This window comes from Salvelinus fontinalis, unplaced genomic scaffold (assembly GCF_029448725.1).
Source record: "Salvelinus fontinalis isolate EN_2023a unplaced genomic scaffold, ASM2944872v1 scaffold_0809, whole genome shotgun sequence".
NCBI classification, from domain to species: Eukaryota; Metazoa; Chordata; class Actinopteri; order Salmoniformes; family Salmonidae; genus Salvelinus; species Salvelinus fontinalis.
In genome coordinates, this window is record NW_026601018.1 from 50,185 (window position 1) to 73,817 (window position 23,633).

Genomic DNA, 23,633 nt, shown 5'->3' on the forward strand with positions numbered 1-23,633 from the left:
AGCTCTCATAGGTAACCATGGTCCTGTAGTTACTAGAGCTCTCATAGGTAACCATGGTCCTGTAGTTACTAGAGCTCTCATAGGTAACCATGGTCCCGTAGTTACTAGAGCTCTCATAGGTAACCATGGTCCTGTAGTTACTAGAGCTCTCATAGGTAACCATGGTCCTGTAGTTACTAGAGCTCTCATAGGTAACCATGGTCCTGTAGTTACTAGAGCTCTCATAGGTAACATGGTCCTCTAGTTACTAGAGCTCTCATAGGTAACCATGGTCCTGTAGTTACTAGAGCTCTCATAGTAACCATGGTCCTGTAGTTACTATAGCGCTCATAGGTAACCATGGTCCTGTAGTTACTAGAGCTCTCATAGGTAACCATGGTCCTGTAGTTACTGGAGCTCTCATAGGTAACCATGGTCCTGTAGTTACTAGAGCTCTCATAGGTAACCATGGTCCTGTAGTTACTAGATTCTCATAGGTAACCATGGTCCTGTAGTTACTAGAGCGCTCATAGGTAACCATGGTCCTGTAGTTACTGGAGCTCTCATAGGTAACCATGGTCCTGTAGTTACTAGAGCTCTCATAGGTAACCATGGTCCTGTAGTTACTAGAGCTCTCATAGGTAACCATGGTCCTGTAGTTACTAGAGCTCTCATAGTAACCATGGTCCAGTAGTTACTAGAGCTCTCATAGGTAACCATGGTCCTGTAGTTACTAGAGCTCTCATAGGTAACCATGGTCCTGTAGTTACTAGAGCTCTCATAGGTAACCATGGTCCTGTAGTTACTAGAGCTCTCAAAGGTAACCATGGTCCTGTAGTTACTAGAGCTCTCATAGGTAACATGGTCCTCTAGTTACTAGAGCTCTCATAGGTAACCATGGTCCTGTAGTTACTAGAGCTCTCATAGGTAACATGGTCCTCTAGTTACTAGAGCTCTCATAGGTAACCATGGTCCTGTAGTTACTAGAGCTCTCATAGGTAACCATGGTCCTGTAGTTACTAGAGCTCTCATAGGTAACCATGGTCCTGTAGTTACTAGAGCTCTCATAGGTAACCATGGTCCTGTAGTTACTAGAGCTCTCATAGGTAACCATGGTCCAGTAGTTACTAGAGCTCTCATAGGTAACCATGGTCCTGTAGTTACTAGAGCTCTCATAGGTAACCATGGTCCTGTAGTTACTAGAGCTCTCATAGGTAACCATGGTCCTGTAGTTACTAGAGCTCTCATAGGTAACCATGGTCCTGTAGTTACTAGAGCTCTCATAGGTAACCATGGTCCTGTAGTTACTAGAGCTCTCATAGGTAACCATGGTCCTGTAGTTACTAGAGCTCTCATAGGTAACCATGGTCCTGTAGTTACTAGAGCTCTCATAGGTAACCATGGTCCTGTAGTTACTAGAGCTCTCATAGGTAACCATGGTCCTGTAGTTACTAGAGCTCTCATAGGTAACCATGGTCCTGTAGTTACTAGAGCTCTCATAGGTAACCATGGTCCCGTAGTTACTAGAGCTCTCATAGGTAACCATGGTCCTGTAGTTACTAGAGCTCTCATAGGTAACATGGTCCTCTAGTTACTAGAGCTCTCATAGGTAACCATGGTCCTGTAGTTACTAGAGCTCTCATAGGTAACCATGGTCCTGTAGTTACTAGAGCTCTCATAGGTAACCATGGTCCTGTAGTTACTAGAGCTCTCATAGGTAACCATGGTCCTGTAGTTACTAGAGCTCTCATAGGTAACCATGGTCCCGTAGTTACTAGAGCTCTCATAGGTAACCATGGTCCTGTAGTTACTAGAGCTCTCATAGGTAACCATGGTCCTGTAGTTACTAGAGCTCTCATAGGTAACCATGGTCCTGTAGTTACTAGAGCTCTCATAGGTAACCATGGTCCTGTAGTTACTAGAGCTCTCATAGGTAACCATGGTCCTGTAGTTACTAGAGCTCTCATAGGTAACCATGGTCCTGTAGTTACTAGAGCTCTCATAGGTAACCATGGTCCTGTAGTTACTAGAGCTCTCATAGGTAACCATGGTCCTGTAGTTACTAGAGCTCTCATAGGTAACCATGGTCCTGTAGTTACTAGAGCTCTCATAGGTAACCATGGTCCAGTAGTTACTAGAGCTCTCATAGGTAACCATGGTCCTGTAGTTACTAGAGCTCTCATAGGTAACCATGGTCCTGTAGTTACTAGAGCTCTCATAGGTAACCATGGTCCTGTAGTTACTAGAGCTCTCATAGGTAACCATGGTCCTGTAGTTACTAGAGCTCTCATAGGTAGCCATGGTCCTGTAGTTACTAGAGCTCTCATAGGTAACCATGGTCCTGTAGTTACTAGAGCTCTCATAGGTAACCATGGTCCTGTAGTTACTAGAGCTCTCATAGGTAACCATGGTCCTGTAGTTACTAGAGCTCTCATAGGTAACCATGGTCCTGTAGTTACTAAAGCTCTCATAGGTAACCATGGTCCTGTAGTTACTAGAGCTCTCATAGGTAACCATGGTCCCGTAGTTACTAGAGCTCTCATAGGTAACCATGGTCCTGTAGTTACTAGAGCTCTCATAGGTAACATGGTCCTCTAGTTACTAGAGCTCTCATAGGTAACCATGGTCCTGTAGTTACTAGAGCTCTCATAGGTAACCATGGTCCTGTAGTTACTAGAGCTCTCATAGGTAACCATGGTCCTGTAGTTACTAGAGCTCTCATAGGTAACCATGGTCCTGTAGTTACTAGAGCTCTCATAGGTAACCATGGTCCCGTAGTTACTAGAGCTCTCATAGGTAACCATGGTCCTGTAGTTACTAGAGCTCTCATAGGTAACCATGGTCCTGTAGTTACTAGAGCTCTCATAGGTAACCATGGTCCTGTAGTTACTAGAGCTCTCATAGGTAACATGGTCCTCTAGTTACTAGAGCTCTCATAGGTAACCATGGTCCTGTAGTTACTAGAGCTCTCATAGTAACCATGGTCCTGTAGTTACTATAGCGCTCATAGGTAACCATGGTCCTGTAGTTACTAGAGCTCTCATAGGTAACCATGGTCCTGTAGTTACTGGAGCTCTCATAGGTAACCATGGTCCTGTAGTTACTAGAGCTCTCATAGGTAACCATGGTCCTGTAGTTACTAGATTCTCATAGGTAACCATGGTCCTGTAGTTACTGGAGCTCTCATAGGTAACCATGGCCCTGTAGTTACTAGAGCGCTCATAGGTAACCATGGTCCTGTAGTTACTAGAGCTCTCATAGTTAACCATGGTCCTGTAGTTACTAGAGCTCTCATAGGTAACCATGGTCCTGTAGTTACTAGATTCTCATAGGTAACCATGGTCCTGTAGTTACTAGAGCGCTCATAGGTAACCATGGTCCTGTAGTTACTGGAGCTCTCATAGGTAACCATGGTCCTGTAGTTACTAGAGCTCTCATAGGTAACCATGGTCCTGTAGTTACTAGAGCTCTCATAGGTAACCATGGTCCTGTAGTTACTAGAGCTCTCATAGTAACCATGGTCCAGTAGTTACTAGAGCTCTCATAGGTAACCATGGTCCTGTAGTTACTAGAGCTCTCATAGGTAACCATGGTCCTGTAGTTACTAGAGCTCTCATAGGTAACCATGGTCCTGTAGTTACTAGAGCTCTCAAAGGTAACCATGGTCCTGTAGTTACTAGAGCTCTCATAGGTAACATGGTCCTCTAGTTACTAGAGCTCTCATAGGTAACCATGGTCCTGTAGTTACTAGAGCTCTCATAGGTAACATGGTCCTCTAGTTACTAGAGCTCTCATAGGTAACCATGGTCCTGTAGTTACTAGAGCTCTCATAGGTAACCATGGTCCTGTAGTTACTAGAGCTCTCATAGGTAACCATGGTCCTGTAGTTACTAGAGCTCTCATAGGTAACCATGGTCCTGTAGTTACTAGAGCTCTCATAGGTAACCATGGTCCAGTAGTTACTAGAGCTCTCATAGGTAACCATGGTCCTGTAGTTACTAGAGCTCTCATAGGTAACCATGGTCCTGTAGTTACTAGAGCTCTCATAGGTAACCATGGTCCTGTAGTTACTAGAGCTCTCATAGGTAACCATGGTCCTGTAGTTACTAGAGCTCTCATAGGTAACCATGGTCCTGTAGTTACTAGAGCTCTCATAGGTAACCATGGTCCTGTAGTTACTAGAGCTCTCATAGGTAACCATGGTCCTGTAGTTACTAGAGCTCTCATAGGTAACCATGGTCCTGTAGTTACTAGAGCTCTCATAGGTAACCATGGTCCTGTAGTTACTAGAGCTCTCATAGGTAACCATGGTCCTGTAGTTACTAGAGCTCTCATAGGTAACCATGGTCCCGTAGTTACTAGAGCTCTCATAGGTAACCATGGTCCTGTAGTTACTAGAGCTCTCATAGGTAACATGGTCCTCTAGTTACTAGAGCTCTCATAGGTAACCATGGTCCTGTAGTTACTAGAGCTCTCATAGGTAACCATGGTCCTGTAGTTACTAGAGCTCTCATAGGTAACCATGGTCCTGTAGTTACTAGAGCTCTCATAGGTAACCATGGTCCTGTAGTTACTAGAGCTCTCATAGGTAACCATGGTCCCGTAGTTACTAGAGCTCTCATAGGTAACCATGGTCCTGTAGTTACTAGAGCTCTCATAGGTAACCATGGTCCTGTAGTTACTAGAGCTCTCATAGGTAACCATGGTCCTGTAGTTACTAGAGCTCTCATAGGTAACATGGTCCTCTAGTTACTAGAGCTCTCATAGGTAACCATGGTCCTGTAGTTACTAGAGCTCTCATAGTAACCATGGTCCTGTAGTTACTATAGCGCTCATAGGTAACCATGGTCCTGTAGTTACTAGAGCTCTCATAGGTAACCATGGTCCTGTAGTTACTGGAGCTCTCATAGGTAACCATGGTCCTGTAGTTACTAGAGCTCTCATAGGTAACCATGGTCCTGTAGTTACTAGATTCTCATAGGTAACCATGGTCCTGTAGTTACTGGAGCTCTCATAGGTAACCATGGCCCTGTAGTTACTAGAGCGCTCATAGGTAACCATGGTCCTGTAGTTACTAGAGCTCTCATAGTTAACCATGGTCCTGTAGTTACTAGAGCTCTCATAGGTAACCATGGTCCTGTAGTTACTAGATTCTCATAGGTAACCATGGTCCTGTAGTTACTAGAGCGCGCATAGGTAACCATGGTCCTGTAGTTACTGGAGCTCTCATAGGTAACCATGGTCCTGTAGTTACTAGAGCTCTCATAGGTAACCATGGTCCTGTAGTTACTAGAGCTCTCATAGGTAACCATGGTCCTGTAGTTACTAGAGCTCTCATAGTAACCATGGTCCAGTAGTTACTAGAGCTCTCATAGGTAACCATGGTCCTGTAGTTACTAGAGCTCTCATAGGTAACCATGGTCCTGTAGTTACTAGAGCTCTCATAGGTAACCATGGTCCTGTAGTTACTAGAGCTCTCATAGATAACCATGGTCCTGTAGTTACTAGAACTCTCATAGGTAACCATAGTCCAGTAGTTACTAGAGCTCTCATAGGTAACCATGGTCCAGTAGTTACTAGAGCTCTCATAGGTAACCATGGTCCTGTAGTTACTAGAGCTCTCATAGGTAACCATGGTCCTGTAGTTACTAGAGCTCTCATAGGTAACCATGGTCCTGTAGTTACTAGAGCTCTCATAGGTAACCATGGTCCTGTAGTTACTAGAGCTCTCATAGGTAACCATGGTCCTGTAGTTACTAGAGCGCTCATAGGTACCATGGTCCTGTAGTTACTAGAGCTCTCATAGGTAACCATGGTCCTGTAGTTACTAGAGCGCTCATAGGTAACCATGGTCCTCTAGCTACTGGAGAATACTCATAGGTAACCATGGTCCTGTAGTTACTAGAGCTCTCATAGGTAACCATGGTCCTGTAGTTACTAGAGCTCTCATAGGTAACCATGGTCCTGTAGTTACTAGAGCTCTCATAGGTAACCATGGTCCTGTAGTTACTAGAGCTCTCATAGGTAACCATGGTCCAGTAGTTACTAGAGCTCTCATAGGTAACCATGGTCCTGTAGTTACTAGAGCTCTCATAGGTAACCATGGTCCTGTAGTTACTAGAGCTCTCATAGGTAACCATGGTCCTGTAGTTACTAGAGCTCTCATAGGTAACCATGGTCCTGTAGTTACTAGAGCTCTCATAGGTAACCATGGTCCAGTAGTTACTAGAGCTCTCATAGGTAACCATGGTCCTGTAGTTACTAGAGCTCTCAAAGGTAACCATGGTCCTGTAGTTACTAGAGCTCTCATAGGTAACATGGTCCTCTAGTTACTAGAGCTCTCATAGGTAACCATGGTCCTGTAGTTACTAGAGCTCTCATAGGTAACATGGTCCTCTAGTTACTAGAGCTCTCATAGGTAACCATGGTCCTGTAGTTACTAGAGCTCTCATAGGTAACCATGGTCCTGTAGTTACTAGAGCTCTCATAGGTAACCATGGTCCTGTAGTTACTAGAGTGCTCATACAGTGGGGAGAACAACTATTTGATGCACTGCCGATTTTGCAGGTTTTCCTACTTACAAAGCATGTAGAGGATCCTGGATCCTTTTAAAGCACTATAAGGCTTTGTTGAGACAATGACTTATCAATGACTTGTCCCTCTAACTGACCTGAATGACTTTACTGATCCTACAGCTGTTGTATGTAGTAATCATGTGCCTATGAACGAGATTTATGCTGTTAACACTGAGGCGGTGTGTCCTAGTAGGAAGACCACTGTTAACACTGAGGCGGTGTGTCCTAGTAGGAAGACCACTGTTAACACTGAGGCGGTGTGTCCTAGTAGGAAGACCACTGTTAACACTGAGGTGGTGTGTCCTAGTAGGAAGACCACTGTTAACACTGAGGCGGTGTGTCCTAGTAGGAAGACCACTGTTAACACTGAGGTGGTGTGTCCTAGTAGGAAGACCACTGTTAACACTGAGGTGGTGTGTCCTAGTAGGAAGACCACTGTTAACACTGAGGTTCTCGTGTTATATTGTATTATTATTTTTATTTCACCTTTATTTAACCAGGTAGGCCAGTTGAACACCTTTATTTAACCAGGTAGACCAGTTGAACACCTTTATTTAACCAGGTTGGCCAGTTGAACACCTTTATTTAACCAGGTAGGCCAGTTGAACACCTTTATTTAACCAGGTAGGCCAGTTGAACACCTTTATTTAACCAGGTAGGCCAGTTGAACACCTTTATTTAACCAGGTAGACCAGTTGAACACCTTTATTTAACCAGGTAGACCAGTTGAGAACACCTTTATTTAACCAGGTGGCCAGTTGAGATCACCTTTATTTAACCAGGTAGGCTAGTTGAGAACACCTTTATTTAACCAGGTAGGCCAGTTGAGAACCTTTATTTAACCAGGTGGCCAGTTGAGAACACCTTTATTTAACCAGGTTGGCCAGTTGAACACCTTTATTTAACCAGGTAGACCAGTTGAGAACACCTTTATTTAACCAGGTAGACCAGTTGAACACCTTTATTTAACCAGGTAGGCTAGTTGAGAACACCTTTATTTAACCAGGTAGGCTAGTTGAGAACACCTTTATTTAACCAGGTAGGCCAGTTGAGAACACCTTTATTTAACCAGGTGGCCAGTTGAACACCTTTATTTAACCAGGTAGGCCAGTTGAACACCTTTATTTAACCAGGTAGACCAGTTGAACACCTTTATTTAACCAGGTGGCCAGTTGAGAACACCTTTATTTAACCAGGTAGGCCAGTTGAGAACACCTTTATTTAACCAGGTAGACCAGTTGAACACCTTTATTTAACCAGGTAGACCAGTTGAGAACACCTTTATTTAACCAGGTGGCCAGTTGAGAACACCTTTATTTAACCAGGTGGCCAGTTGAGAACACCTTTATTTAACCAGGTGGCCAGTTGAGAACACCTTTATTTAACCAGGTTGGCCAGTTGAACACCTTTATTTAACCAGGTAGACCAGTTGAGAACACCTTTATTTAACCAGGTAGGCCAGATGAGAACACCTTTATTTAACCAGGTAGGCTAGTTGAGAACACCTTTATTTAACCAGGTAGGCTAGTTGAGAACACCTTTATTTAACCAGGTAGGCTAGTTGAGAACACCTTTATTTAACCAGGTAGGCCAGTTGAGAACACCTTTATTTTACCTAGGTGGCCAGTTGAGAACACCTTTATTTAACCAGGTAAGCTAGTTGAGAACACCTTTATTTAACCAGGTAGGCCAGTTGAGAACACCTTTATTTAACCAGGTAGACCAGTTGAGAATACCTTTATTTAACCAGGTGGCCAGTTGAGAATACCTTTATTTAACCAGGTAGGCCAGTTGAACACCTTTATTTAACCAGGTAGGCCAGTTGAACACCTTTATTTAACCAGGTAGACCAGATGAGAACACCTTTATTTAACCAGGTAGACCAGTTGAGAACACCTTTATTTAACCAGGTGGCCAGTTGAACACCTTTATTTAACCAGGTAGGCCAGTTGAACACCTTTATTTAACCAGGTAGACCAGTTGAACACCTTTATTTAACCAGGTAGACCAGTTGAGAACACCTTTATTTAACCAGGTGGCCAGTTGAGAACACCTTTATTTAACCAGGTGGCCAGTTGAGAACACCTTTATTTAACCAGGTGGCCAGTTGAGAACACCTTTATTTAACCAGGTAGGCCAGTTGAGAACACCTTTATTTTACCTAGGTGGCCAGTTGAGAACACCTTTATTTAACCAGGTAGGCTAGTTGAGAACACCTTTATTTAACCAGGTAGGCTAGTTGAGAACACCTTTATTTAACCAGGTAGGCTAGTTGAGAACACCTTTATTTAACCAGGTAGGCCAGTTGAACACCTTTATTTAACCAGGTAGGCCAGTTGAGAACACCTTTATTTAACCAGGTAGGCCAGTTGAGAACACCTTTATTTAACCAGGTAGGCTAGTTGAGAACACCTTTATTTAACCAGGTTGGCCAGTTGAACACCTTTATTTAACCAGGTAGACCAGTTGAACACCTTTATTTAACCAGGTAGACCAGTTGAACACCTTTATTTAACCAGGTGGCCAGTTGAGAACACCTTTATTTAACCAGGTAGGCTAGTTGAGAACACCTTTATTTAACCAGGTGGCCAGTTGAGAACACCTTTATTTAACCAGGTGGCCAGTTGAGAACACCTTTATTTAACCAGGTAGGCTAGTTGAGAACACCTTTATTTAACCAGGTAGGCTAGTTGAGAACACCTTTATTTAACCAGGTAGGCTAGTTGAGAACACCTTTATTTAACCAGGTAGGCCAGTTGAGAACACCTTTATTTAACCAGGTAGGCCAGATGAGAACACCTTTATTTAACCAGGTAGGCCAGTTGAGAACACCTTTATTTAACCAGGTAGGCCAGTTGAGAACACCTTTATTTAACCAGGTAGGCCAGTTGAGAACACCTTTATTTAACCAGGTAGGCCAGTTGAGAACACCTTTATTTTACCTAGGTGGCCAGTTGAGAACACCTTTATTTAACCAGGTAGGCTAGTTGAGAACACCTTTATTTAACCAGGTAGGCCAGTTGAGAACACCTTTATTTAACCAGGTAGGCCAGTTGAGAACACCTTTATTTAACCAGGTAGGCTAGTTGAACACCTTTATTTAACCAGGTAGACCAGTTGAGAACACCTTTATTTAACCAGGTTGGCCAGTTGAACACCTTTATTTAACCAGGTAGACCAGTTGAACACCTTTATTTAACCAGGTAGACCAGTTGAACACCTTTATTTAACCAGGTAGACCAGTTGAGAACACCTTTATTTAACCAGGTTGGCCAGTTGAACACCTTTATTTAACCAGGTGGCCAGTTGAACACCTTTATTTAACCAGGTGGCCAGTTGAGAATACCTTTATTTAACCAGGTAGGCCAGTTGAACACCTTTATTTAACCAGGTAGACCAGTTGAGAATACCTTTATTTAACCAGGTGGCCAGTTGAGAATACCTTTATTTAACCAGGTAGGCCAGTTGAACACCTTTATTTAACCAGGTAGGCCAGTTGAACACCTTTATTTAACCAGGTAGACCAGATGAGAACACCTTTATTTAACCAGGTAGACCAGTTGAGAACACCTTTATTTAACCAGGTGGCCAGTTGAACACCTTTATTTAACCAGGTGGCCAGTTGAACACCTTTATTTAACCAGGTAGACCAGTTGAACACCTTTATTTAACCAGGTAGGCCAGTTGAACACCTTTATTTAACCAGGTGGCCAGTTGAACACCTTTATTTAACCAGGTAGGCCAGTTGAGAACACCTTTATTTAACCAGGTAGGCCAGTTGAGAACACCTTTATTTAACCAGGTAGGCCAGTTGAGAACACCTTTATTTAACCAGGCTAGTTGAGAACACCTTTATTTAACCAGGTAGGCTAGTTGAGAACACCTTTATTTAACCAGGTGGCCAGTTGAACACCTTTATTTAACCAGGTGGCCAGTTGAACACCTTTATTTAACCAGGTAGGCCAGTTGAACACCTTTATTTAACCAGGTCGGCCAGTTGAACACCTTTATTTAACCAGGTAGGCTAGTTGAGAACACCTTTATTTAACCAGGTGGCCAGTTGAACACCTTTATTTAACCAGGAAGGCCAGTTGAGAAAAAGTTCTCATTTACAACTGCGACCTGGCCAAGATATATTTATATTTAAGTCATTTAGCAGACGCTCTTATCCAGAGCGACTTACAAATTGGAAAGTTCATACATATTCATCCTGGTCCCCCCGTGGGGAATGAACCCACAACCCTGGCGTTGCAAGCGCCATGCTCTACCAACTGAGCCACACGGGAGCCACAAGATAAAGCAAAGCAGTTTGACACATACAACAACACAGAGTTACACATGGGATAAACAAACCATCAAAACAACTGTAGAAAAAGTATATATACAGTGAGTGCAAATGAGGTAGGATAAGGGAGTTCAGGAAATAGGCCATGGTGGCGAAGTAATTACAATATAGCAATTAGACACTGGAATGGTAGATGTGCAGAAGATTAAATGTGCAAGTAGAGATACTGGGGTGCAAAGGAGCAAGATAAATAAATAAATACAGTATGGGGATGAGGTAGTTGGATGGGCTATTTATAGATGGGCTATATGCAGTGATCTGTGAGCTGCTCTGACAGCTGTTGCTTAAAGTTAGTGAGGGAGATATGAGTCTCCAGCTTCAGAGATTTTTGTAGTTCATTCCAGTCATTGGCAGCAGAGAACTGGAAGGAGATACTGTTGAAGTAATATGGCTACAGGTTCATCTGCCTCACCTAAAGCCCATTCTGGTGGGAAGCTGCTATAGACCACCAAGTGCTAACAGTCAGTATCTGGATAATATGTGTGAAATGCTTGATAATGTATGTGATATCAACAGAGAAGTATATTTTCTGAGTGATTTGAATATTGACTGGCTTTCATCAAGCTGCCCACTCAAGAAAAAGCTTCAAACGGTAACCAGTGCCTGCAACCTGGTTCAGGTTATCAGTCAACCTACCAGGGTAGTTACAAACAGCACAGGAATGAAATCATCAACCTGCATTGATCACAACTTTAATAATGAAGCTGTTTCCAATTCCATAGGATGTAGTGATCACAATATAGTAGCCACATCTAGGAAAACCAACGTTCCAAAGGCTGGGAATAATATATATGTAAGAGGTCATACAATAAGTGTTGTAGTGATTAATATGTTGATGATATGTGGTGTGTAATGAGAAGCAAACAGACACTGCTCTTGACACATTTATGAAATAACTTTTTCCAGTTACTAATAAGCCCCCGTCAAGAACATGACTGTAAAAACTGTTAAATCCCATTGGATTGATGAGGAATTTAAAAATGGTATGGTTGAAAGGGATGAGGCAAAATTAATGGCAAATAGGTCTGGCTGCACAAATGATTAGCAAACGTGCAAATTGACAAATCATGTAAATAAAGACACAACAAAGGAAGTAAAGGTCAGAACGGGACACTGACGGTAAAACATTCCTTTTTAGTTTTATTTTATTTGCCCAAATAAAGTTTATTATGACTGAGCTTTTTTTTAGAATGTCTTCGGGGGGGTAATTGGTATTACCGAGAATAAATAGGACAATTGTGGAAGCCATGCCATTCTGAAGAGGTTTATTCTACCTGTTAGATGTATGGGAAGATTGTTCTATTGTATTTCATCTGCTTTCATATTGTTGAGTAATGGGATAAATGTATCTATATATATGTGGTGTTTGTCACTTATTAAGTGTCCAAACTATTTTATATTGGTTGTGGTCTGCTTCATTCTAGAGCCAGAGGACTCCTGATAGCTCCAGGAGTGACAAGCATAGTTATTTTGTACGGTCTTTGTGCTAGCTAGGGCCATCTACTTTAAGTACTGACTGTCTTCCCAGTGGTCTACATGGTGTGTGAACTGCTGAGTGTACATATACAGGGCATTTCGGAAAGTATTCAGACCCCTTGACTTTTTCAACATTTTGTTACGATACAGCCTTATTCTAAAATGGATTAATAAAAGGTCCAATATAGGCTGCATCTCAATCAATAAAGAATACATTTCATGTGGTAACCGTAACTTTTTGAAGATGGGAGCACCAGTGATATCGTCATTGTGGTTCCATCTGACGCTGAAATGTACTGGGAAAATTATACAATTCAAAAAGCATGCGATTGATTTCAAAACAAACCCGAAAGGGTGTAAAATGCGCCTGTGATTGGTGATGGTATGTTAACTCTGTCTTTGTCTGCAGACTCTGGTGAGGAGGAGGAAGGGTCAGAGTTCAGAGTGACTCCTGACTGTGGGGTCCTGAAGCCGTTGGAGTATCCTGTCTCCTCTTGCACACAGCCCCTACAGATCAGTTTCACAGCCAGGTAACTACCCCTAACTAACACACAGCCCCTACAGATCAGCTCAACAGCCAGGTAACTACCCCTAACTAACACACAGCCCCTACAGATCAGCTCAACAGCCAGGTAACTACCCCTAACTAACACACAGCCCCTACAGATCAGTTTCACAGCCAGGTAACTACCCCTAACTAACACACAGCCCCTACAGATCAGTTTCACAGCCAGGTAACTACCCCTAACTAACACACAGCCCCTACAGATCAGTTTCACAGCCAGGTAACTACCCCTAACTAACACACAGCCCCTACAGATCAGTTTCACAGCCAGGTAACTACCCCTAACTAACACACAGCCCCTACAGATCAGTTTCACAGCCAGGTAACTACCCCTAACTAACACACAGCCCCTACAGATCAGTTTCACAGCCAGGTAACTACCCCTAACTAACACACAGCCCCTACAGATCAGCTCAACAGCCAGGTAACTACCCCTAACTAACACACAGCCCCTACAGATCAGCTCAACAGCCAGGTAACTACCCCTAACTAACACACAGCCCCTACAGATCAGCTCAACAGCCAGGTAACTACCCCTAACTAACACACAGCCCCTACAGATCAGTTTCACAGCCAGGTAACTACCCCTAACTAACACACAGCCCCTACAGATCAGCTCAACAGCCAGGTAACTACCCCTAACTAACACACAGCCCCTACAGATCAGTTTCACAGCCAGGTAACTACCCCTAACTAACACACAGCCCCTACAGATCAGTTTCACAGCCAGGTAACTACCCCTAACTAACACACAGCCCCTACAGATCAGTTTCACAGCCAGGTAACTACCCCTAACTAACACACAGCCCCTACAGATCAGTTTCACAGCCAGGTAACTACCCCTAACTAACACACAGCCCCTACAGATCAGCTCAACAGCCAGGTAACTACCCCTAACTAACACACAGCCCCTACAGATCAGCTCAACAGCCAGGTAACTACCCCTAACTAACACACAGCCCCTACAGATCAGTTTCACAGCCAGGTAACTACCCCTAACTAACACACAGCCCCTACAGATCAGTTTCACAGCCAGGTAACTACCCCTAACTAACACACAGCCCCTACAGATCAGTTTCACAGCCAGGTAACTACCCCTAACTAACACACAGCCCCTACAGATCAGCTCAACAGCCAGGTAACTACCCCTAACTAACACACAGCCCCTACAGATCAGCTCAACAGCCAGGTAACTACCCCTAACTAACACACAGCCCCTACAGATCAGTTTCACAGCCAGGTAACTACCCCTAACTAACACACAGCCCCTACAGATCAGCTCAACAGCCAGGTAACTACCCCTAACTAACACACAGCCCCTACAGACCAGCTCAACAGCCAGGTAACTACCCCTAACTAACACACAGCCCCTACAGATCAGTTTCACAGCCAGGTAACTACCCCTAACTAACACACAGCCCCTACAGATCAGCTCAACAGCCAGGTAACTACCCCTAACTAACACACAGCCCCTACAGATCAGCTCAACAGCCAGGTAACTACCCCTAACTAACACACAGCCCCTACAGATCAGTTTCACAGCCAGGTAACTACCCCTAACTAACACACAGCCCCTACAGATCAGTTTCACAGCCAGGTAACTACCCCTAACTAACACACAGCCCCTACAGATCAGTTTCACAGCCAGGTAACTACCCCTAACTAACACACAGCCCCTACAGATCAGTTTCACAGCCAGGTAACTACCCCTAACTAACACACAGCCCCTACAGATCAGTTTCACAGCCAGGTAACTACCCCCAACTAACACACAGCCCCTACAGATCAGCTCAACAGCCAGGTAACTACCCCTAACTAACACACAGCCCCTACAGATCAGTTTCACAGCCAGGTAACTACCCCTAACTAACACACAGCCCCTACAGACCAGTTTCACAGCCAGGTAACTACCCCTAACTAACACACAGCCCCTACAGATCAGTTTCACAGCCAGGTAACTACCCCTAACTAACACACAGCCCCTACAGATCAGTTTCACAGCCAGGTAACTACCCCTAACTAACACACAGCCCCTACAGATCAGTTTCACAGCCAGGTAACTACCCCTAACTAACACACAGCCCCTACAGATCAGCTCAACAGCCAGGTAACTACCCCTAACTAACACACAGCCCCTACAGATCAGCTCAACAGCAGGTAACTACCCCTAAGATATTAGATATTTCTCTATATGGTTTGGTTACATATTTCTCTATATGGTTTGGTTACATATTTCTCTATATAGTTTAGTTAGATATTTCTCTATATGGTTTGGTTACATATTTCTGACAATATAAGTCTATCATTACTGGTTCTCTACCAAGTCTAATTTGTCTCCTGTAGCAATGAGAGGGAGTTCCAAGCCACAGCCATAGTGGAGGGGGTCCTGGGGGAGCCCCCCTTATCGCTACACGTCCAGGGACGCGGCTCCTTCGACGAGAGATTTGTGTCTCCACTAGCCGACATTTAGCAGGAGTCTCAGAGGACAGGACTTTAACCTGAGAACACGGTCAACAGTTTTGTGCACTCTTTGCATGTATTTATCACGTTTTGTACTTAGTGAATAGCACAGGAGGTTGGAGGGAGAATGAGCACGTGGTAATGACTGGAGCGAAATGGGTGGAATGGCATTAAATACACCAAACACATGGTTTCCATGTGTTTGATGCCATTCCGTTTGCTCTGTTCCAGCCATTACTTGGCGCTGTCCTCCCCTCAGCAGCCTCCGCTGGTGTATATGATGTTACTGTGTACGTTGTTGGTTTATGGAAATGAACAAATTCAACTATTCACAAGTGTTTCTGTGTTGTTATTGAGCCTTACGCCTAGAGCTTTCAATGGACTGTTAGAACACAACTCACGACTCACTATCAACTGTTCTGTCCAGAGGTCCAAGGTCAACTGTTCTGTCCAGAGGTCCAAGGTCAACTGTTCTGTCCAGAGGTCCAAGGTCAACTGTTCTGTCCAGAGGTCCAAGGTCAACTGTTCTGTCCAGAGGTCCAAGGTCAAAGATGATTTATTGATTTATAATACTGGTATTCTGAACAGAAAACCTGCATCTGATACCACATTCTGTCACATTCATCAAAGAATGTAAATGCACTTTGGAAAAAGGGAGAAAACGTTGGAAGTCAGGCATAAAGGACATTGTCGAAGGAAAGGCGGCCAATCAGGTGTTGGTTTTGGGGATGACCAGTGAGATATACCTGCTGGAGCGCGTGTTACAGGTAGGTGCTGCTATGGTGACCAGTGAGCTGAGATAAGGGGGGACTTTACCTAGCAGAGACTTGTGGATAACCTGTAGCCAGTGGGTTTGGCGACAAGTATGAAGCGAGGTTCAGCCAACGAGAGCATACAGGTCGCAGTGGTGGGTAGTATATGGGGCTTTGGTGACAAAATGGATGGCACTGTGATAGACTGCATCCAATTTATTGAGTAGAGTGTTGGAGGCTATTTTGTAAATGACATCGCCGAAGTCGAGGATCGGTAGGATGGTCAGTTTTACGAGGGTATGTTTGGCAGCATGAGTAAAGGATGCAAAGTAATGTTTGGAAATATATGAACTACATGTATCCACTTTCACAGCTTTTATTTATACATTTGTGTGAATTAATTGAACATCGTCAAACGCATCACAAAACAATATTGTGCCTATTTAATGCAACCCTGTTTAATAGAAGGGAAAGCATCACACAACTGGCCTAACCGTTTGGAACAAGTTCCCTTTCTCATCCAGAGCATGAAAACACAGATCAGTTGACTCCCATCTGAAGGCTGGGGGGCATTTAGGGCATTTAGGATGTACTGTTTACTCCCATCTGAAGGCTGGGGGGCATTTAGGATGTACTGTTTACTCCCATCTGAAGGCTGGGGGGCATTTAGGATGTAGTTTACTCCCATCTGAAGGCTGGGGGCATTTAGGATGTACTGTTTACTCCCATCTGAAGGCTGGGGGCATTTAGGATGTAGTTTACTCCCATCTGAAGGCTGGGGGGCATTTAGGGCATTTAGAATGTACTGTTTACTCCCATCTGAAGGCTGGGGGGCATTTAGGATGTACTGTTTACTCCCATCTGAAGGCTGGGGGGCATTTAGGATGTACTGTTTACTCCCATCTGAAGGCTGGGGGCATTTAGGATGTACTGTTTACTCCCATCTGAAGGCTGGGGGCATTTAGGATGTAGTTTACTCCCATCTGAAGGCTGGGGGGCATTTAGGGCATTTAGGATGTACTGTTTACTCCCATCTGAAGGCTGGGGGGGGGCATTTAGGATGTACTGTTTACTCCCATCTGAAGGCTGGGGGCATTTAGGATGTACTGTTTACTCCCATCTGAAGGCTGGGGGCATTTAGGATGTACTGTTTACTCCCATCTGAAGGCTGAGGGGCATTTAGGGCATTTAGGATGTACTGTTTACTCCCATCTGAAGGCTGGGGGCATTTAGGATGTACTGTTTACTCCCATCTGAAGGCTGGGGGCATTTAGGATGTACTGTTTACTCCCATCTGAAGGCTGGGGGGCATATAGGGCATTTAGGATGTACTGTTTACTCCCATCTGAAGGCTGGGGGGGGGCATTTAGGATGTACTGTTTACTCCCATCTGAAGGCTGGGGGCATTTAGGATGTACTGTTTACTCCCATCTGAAGGCTGGGGGCATTTAGGATGTACTGTTTACTCCCATCTGAAGGCTGGGGGGCATTTAGGATGTACTGTTTACTCCCATCTGAAGGCTGGGGGGCATTTAGGATGTACTGTTTACTCCCATCTGAAGGCTGGGGGCATTTAGGGCATTTAGGATGTACTGTTTACTCCCATCTGAAGGCTGGGGGCATTTAGGATGTACTGTTTACTCCCATCTGAAGGCTGGGGGCATTTAGGGCATTTAGGATGTACTGTTTACTCCCATCTGAAGGCTGGGGGCATTTAGGATGTACTGTTTACTCCCATCTGAAGGCTGAGGGGCATTTAGGATGTACTGTTTACTCCCATCTGAAGGCTGGGGGGCATTTAGGATGTACTGTTTACTCCCATCTGAAGGCTGGGGGCATTTAGGATGTACTGTTTACTCCCATCTGAAGGCTGGGGGCATTTAGGATGTACTGTTTACTCCCATCTGAAGGCTGGGGGGCATTTAGGATGTAGTTTACTCCCATCTGAAGGCTGGGGGCATTTAGGATGTACTGTTTACTCCCATCTGAAGGCTGGGGGCATTTGGGATGTAGTTTACTCCCATCTGAAGGCTGGGGGCATTTGGGATGTACTGTTTACTCCCATCTGAAGGCTGGGGGCATTTAGGATGTACTGTTTACTGCCATCTGAAAGCTGGGGGGGGGGCATTTAGAATGTACTGTTTACTCCCATCTGAAGGCTGGGGGGCATTTAGGATGTACTGTTTACTCCCATCTGAAGGCTGGGGGCATTTAGGATGTACTGTTTACTCCCATCTGAAGGCTGGGGGCATTTAGGGCATTTAGGATGTACTGTTTACTCCCATCTGAAGGCTGGGGGCATTTAGGATGTACTGTTTACTCCCATCTGAAGGCTGGGGGGCATTTAGGATGTAGTTTACTCCCATCTGAAGGCTGGGGGCATTTGGGATGTAGTTTACTCCCATCTGAAGGCTGGGGGCATTTAGGATGTACTGTTTACTCCCATCTGAAGGCTGGGGGCATTTAGGATGTACTGTTTACCTCCCATCTGAAGGCTGGGGGCATTTAGGATGTACTGTTTACTCCCATCTGAAGGCTGGGGGCATTTAGGATGTACTGTTTACTCCCATCTGAAGGCTGGGGGCATTTAGGATGTACTGTTTACTCCCATCTGAAGGCTGGGGGCATTTAGGATGTACTGTTTACCTCCCATCTGAAGGCTGGGGGGCATTTAGGATGTACTGTTTACTCCCATCTGAAGGCTGGGGGCATTTAGGATGTACTGTTTACTCCCATCTGAAGGCTGGGGGCATTTAGGATGTACTGTTTACTCCCATCTGAAGGCTGGGGGCATTTAGGATGTAGTGTTTACCTCCCATCTGAAGGCTGGGGGGCATTTAGGATGTACTGTTTACTCCCATCTGAAGGCTGGGGGCATTTAGGGCATTTAGGATGTACTGTTTACTCCCATCTGAAGGCTGGGGGCATTTAGGATGTACTGTTTACTCCCATCTGAAGGCTGGGGGGCATTTAGGATGTACTGTTTACTCCCATCTGAAGGCTGGGGGCATTTAGGATGTACTGTTTACTCCCATCTGAAGGCTGGGGGGCATTTAGGATGTACTGTTTACTCCCATCTGAAGGCTGGGGGGCATTTAGGATGTACTGTTTACTCCCATCTGAAGGCTGGGGGGCATTTAGGATGTACTGTTTACTCCCATCTGAAGGCTGGGGGGCATTTAGGATGTACTGTTTACTCCCATCTGAAGGCTGGGGGGCATTTAGGATGTACTGTTTACTCCCATCTGAAGGCTGGGGGCATTTAGGGTGTACTGTTTACTCCCATCTGAAGGCTGGGGGCATTTAGGATGTACTGTTTACTCCCATCTGAAGGCTGGGGGGCATTTAGGATGTACTGTTTACTCCCATCTGAAGGCTGGGGGGCATTTAGGATGTACTGTTTACTCCCATCTGAAGGCTGGGGGGCATTTAGGATGTACTGTTTACTCCCATCTGAAGGCTGGGGGGCATTTAGGATGTACTGTTTACTCCCATCTGAAGGCTGGGGGGCATTTAGGATGTACTGTTTACTCCCATCTGAAGGCTGGGGGCATTTAGGGTGTACTGTTTACTCCCATCTGAAGGCTGGGGGCATTTAGGATGTACTGTTTACTCCCATCTGAAGGCTGGGGGCATTTAGGATGTACTGTTTACTCCCATCTGAAGGCTGAGGGGCATTTAGGATGTACTGTTTACTCCCATCTGAAGGCTGGGGGCATTTAGGATGTACTGTTTACTCCCATCTGAAGGCTGGGGGCATTTAGGATGTACTGTTTACTCCCATCTGAAGGCTGAGGGGCATTTAGGGCATTTAGGATGTACTGTTTACTCCCATCTGAAGGCTGGGGGCATTTAGGATGTACTGTTTACTCCCATCTGAAGGCTGGGGGCATTTAGGATGTAGTTTACTCCCATCTGAAGGCTGGGGGCATTTAGGATGTACTGTTTACTCCCATCTGAAGGCTGGGGGCATTTAGGATGTACTGTTTACTCCCATCTGAAGGCTGAGGGGCATTTAGGGCATTTAGGATGCACTGTTTACTCCCATCTGAAGGCTGGGGGCATTTAGGGCATTTAGGATGTACTGTTTACTCCCATCTGAAGGCTGGGGGGCATTTAGGATGTAGTTTACTCCCATCTGAAGGCTGGGGGCATTTAGGATGTACTGTTTACTCCCATCTGAAGGCTGGGGGCATTTGGGATGTAGTTTACTCCCATCTGAAGGCTGGGGGCATTTGGGATGTACTGTTTACTCCCATCTGAAGGCTGGGGGCATTTAGGATGTACTGTTTACTGCCATCTGAAAGCTGGGGGGGGGGCATTTAGAATGTACTGTTTACTCCCATCTGAAGGCTGGGGGGCATTTAGGATGTACTGTTTACTCCCATCTGAAGGCTGGGGGCATTTGGGATGTAGTTTACTCCCATCTGAAGGCTGGGGGCATTTAGGATGTACTGTTTACTCCCATCTGAAGGCTGGGGGCATTTAGGATGTACTGTTTACTCCCATCTGAAGGCTGGGGGGCATTTAGGATGTAGTTTACTCCCATCTGAAGGCTGGGGGCATTTGGGATGTAGTTTACTCCCATCTGAAGGCTGGGGGCATTTAGGATGTACTGTTTACTCCCATCTGAAGGCTGGGGGCATTTAGGATGTACTGTTTACCTCCCATCTGAAGGCTGGGGGCATTTAGGATGTACTGTTTACTCCCATCTGAAGGCTGGGGGCATTTAGGATGTACTGTTTACCTCCCATCTGAAGGCTGGGGGGCATTTAGGATGTACTGTTTACTCCCATCTGAAGGCTGGGGGGCATTTAGGATGTACTGTTTACTCCCATCTGAAGGCTGGGGGCATTTAGGATGTACTGTTTACTCCCATCTGAAGGCTGGGGGCATTTAGGATGTACTGTTTACTCCCATCTGAAGGCTGGGGGCATTTAGGATGTACTGTTTACTCCCATCTGAAGGCTGGGGGCATTTAGGATGTAGTGTTTACCTCCCATCTGAAGGCTGGGGGGCATTTAGGATGTACTGTTTACTCCCATCTGAAGGCTGGGGGCATTTAGGGCATTTAGGATGTACTGTTTACTCCCATCTGAAGGCTGGGGGCATTTAGGATGTACTGTTTACTCCCATCTGAAGGCTGGGGGGCATTTAGGATGTACTGTTTACTCCCATCTGAAGGCTGGGGGCATTTAGGATGTACTGTTTACTCCCATCTGAAGGCTGGGGGGCATTTAGGATGTACTGTTTACTCCCATCTGAAGGCTGGGGGGCATTTAGGATGTACTGTTTACTCCCATCTGAAGGCTGGGGGGCATTTAGGATGTACTGTTTACTCCCATCTGAAGGCTGGGGGGCATTTAGGATGTAGTTTACTCCCATCTGAAGGCTGGGGGCATTTAGGATGTACTGTTTACTCCCATCTGAAGGCTGGGGGCATTTAGGATGTACTGTTTACTCCCATCTGAAGGCTGGGGGGCATTTAGGATGTACTGTTTACTCCCATCTGAAGGCTGGGGGCATTTAGGATGTAGTTTACTCCCATCTGAAGGCTGGGGGCATTTAGGATGTACTGTTTACTCCCATCTGAAGGCTGGGGGCATTTAGGATGTACTGTTTACTCCCATCTGAAGGCTGAGGGGCATTTAGGGCATTTAGGATGTACTGTTTACTCCCATCTGAAGGCTGGGGGCATTTAGGATGTACTGTTTACTCCCATCTGAAGGCTGGGGGCATTTAGGATGTAGTTTACTCCCATCTGAAGGCTGGGGGCATTTAGGATGTACTGTTTACTCCCATCTGAAGGCTGGGGGCATTTAGGATGTACTGTTTACTCCCATCTGAAGGCTGGGGGCATTTAGGATGTACTGTTTACACCCATCTGAAGGCTGAGGGGCATTTAGGGCATTTAGGATGTACTGTTTACTCCCATCTGAAGGCTGGGGGCATTTAGGATGTAGTTTACTCCCATCTGAAGGCTGAGGGGCATTTAGGGCATTTAGGATGTACTGTTTACTCCCATCTGAAGGCTGGGGGCATTTAGGATGTACTGTTTACTCCCATCTGAAGGCTGAGGGGCATTTAGGGCATTTAGGATGCACTGTTTACTCCCATCTGAAGGCTGGGGGCATTTAGGGCATTTAGGATGTACTGTTTACTCCCATCTGAAGGCTGGGGGCATTTAGGATGTACTGTTTACTCCCATCTGAAGGCTGGGGGCATTTAGGATGTACTGTTTACACCCATCTGAAGGCTGAGGGGCATTTAGGGCATTTAGGATGTACTGTTTACTCCCATCTGAAGGCTGGGGGCATTTAGGATGTACTGTTTACTCCCATCTGAAGGCTGGGGGCATTTAGGATGTACTGTTTACTCCCATCTGAAGGCTGAGGGGCATTTAGGGCATTTAGGATGCACTGTTTACTCCCATCTGAAGGCTGGGGGCATTTAGGGCATTTAGGATGTACTGTTTACTCCCATCTGAAGGCTGGGGGCATTTAGGATGTACTGTTTACTCCCATCTGAAGGCTGGGGGCATTTAGGATGTAGTTTACTCCCATCTGAAGGCTGGGGGCATTTAGGATGTACTGTTTACTCCCATCTGAAGGCTGGGGGCATTTAGGATGTACTGTTTACTCCCATCTGAAGGCTGAGGGGCATTTAGGGCATTTAGGATGTACTGTTTACTCCCATCTGAAGGCTGGGGGCATTTAGGATGTACTGTTTACTCCCATCTGAAGGCTGGGGGCATTTAGGATGTACTGTTTACTCCCATCTGAAGGCTGGGGGCATTTAGGATGTACTGTTTACTCCCATCTGAAGGCTGAGGGGCATTTAGGGCATTTAGGATGTACTGTTTACTCCCATCTGAAGGCTGGGGGCATTTAGGATGTACTGTTTACTCCCATCTGAAGGCTGGGGGGCATTTAGGATGTACTGTTTACTCCCATCTGAAGGCTGGGGGGCATTTAGGATGTACTGTTTACTCCCATCTGAAGGCTGGGGGGCATTTAGGATGTACTGTTTACTCCCATCTGAAGGCTGGGGGCATTTAGGATGTACTGTTTACTCCCATCTGAAGGCTGGGGGCATTTAGGATGTAGTTTACTCCCATCTGAAGGCTGGGGGCATTTAGGATGTACTGTTTACTCCCATCTGAAGGCTGGGGGCATTTAGGATGTAGTTTACTCCCATCTGAAGGCTGGGGGCATTTAGGATGTACTGTTTACCTCCCATCTGAAGGCTGGGGGGCATTTAGGATGTAGTTTACTCCCATCTGAAGGCTGGGGGCATTTAGGATGTATTTTACCGCTAAAATATCCTAATGATTATGATCACACTTCCTCAATTCAAATATTATGGCGACATTATACCAAAGATGGTTTTGAAACTTGGGAACGAAGCTCAAGTTATCAGTGTAGCCTTTTACTGCCGGGACATGTTGAAATATCTTCAAGCCTAGAAAAACAACTCCAGGC

The 23,633-nt window shown here is 45.2% G+C and overlaps 1 protein-coding gene across 1 annotated transcript in view; it reads left to right on the forward strand.

The window, feature by feature from the left end:
* LOC129847380 (deleted in lung and esophageal cancer protein 1-like) overlaps window positions 1-15,411 on the forward strand; it is a 50,877-nt gene extending 35,466 nt beyond the window's left edge. The window contains exons 15-16 of the mRNA XM_055915155.1: window positions 12,785-12,905; window positions 15,284-15,411. Of these exons, the coding sequence (XP_055771130.1) occupies window positions 12,785-12,905; window positions 15,284-15,410 (248 nt within the window). The 3' untranslated portion in view covers window position 15,411. The remainder of the gene's footprint in view (window positions 1-12,784; window positions 12,906-15,283) is intronic.
* Window positions 15,412-23,633: the final 8,222 nt, after the last annotated feature.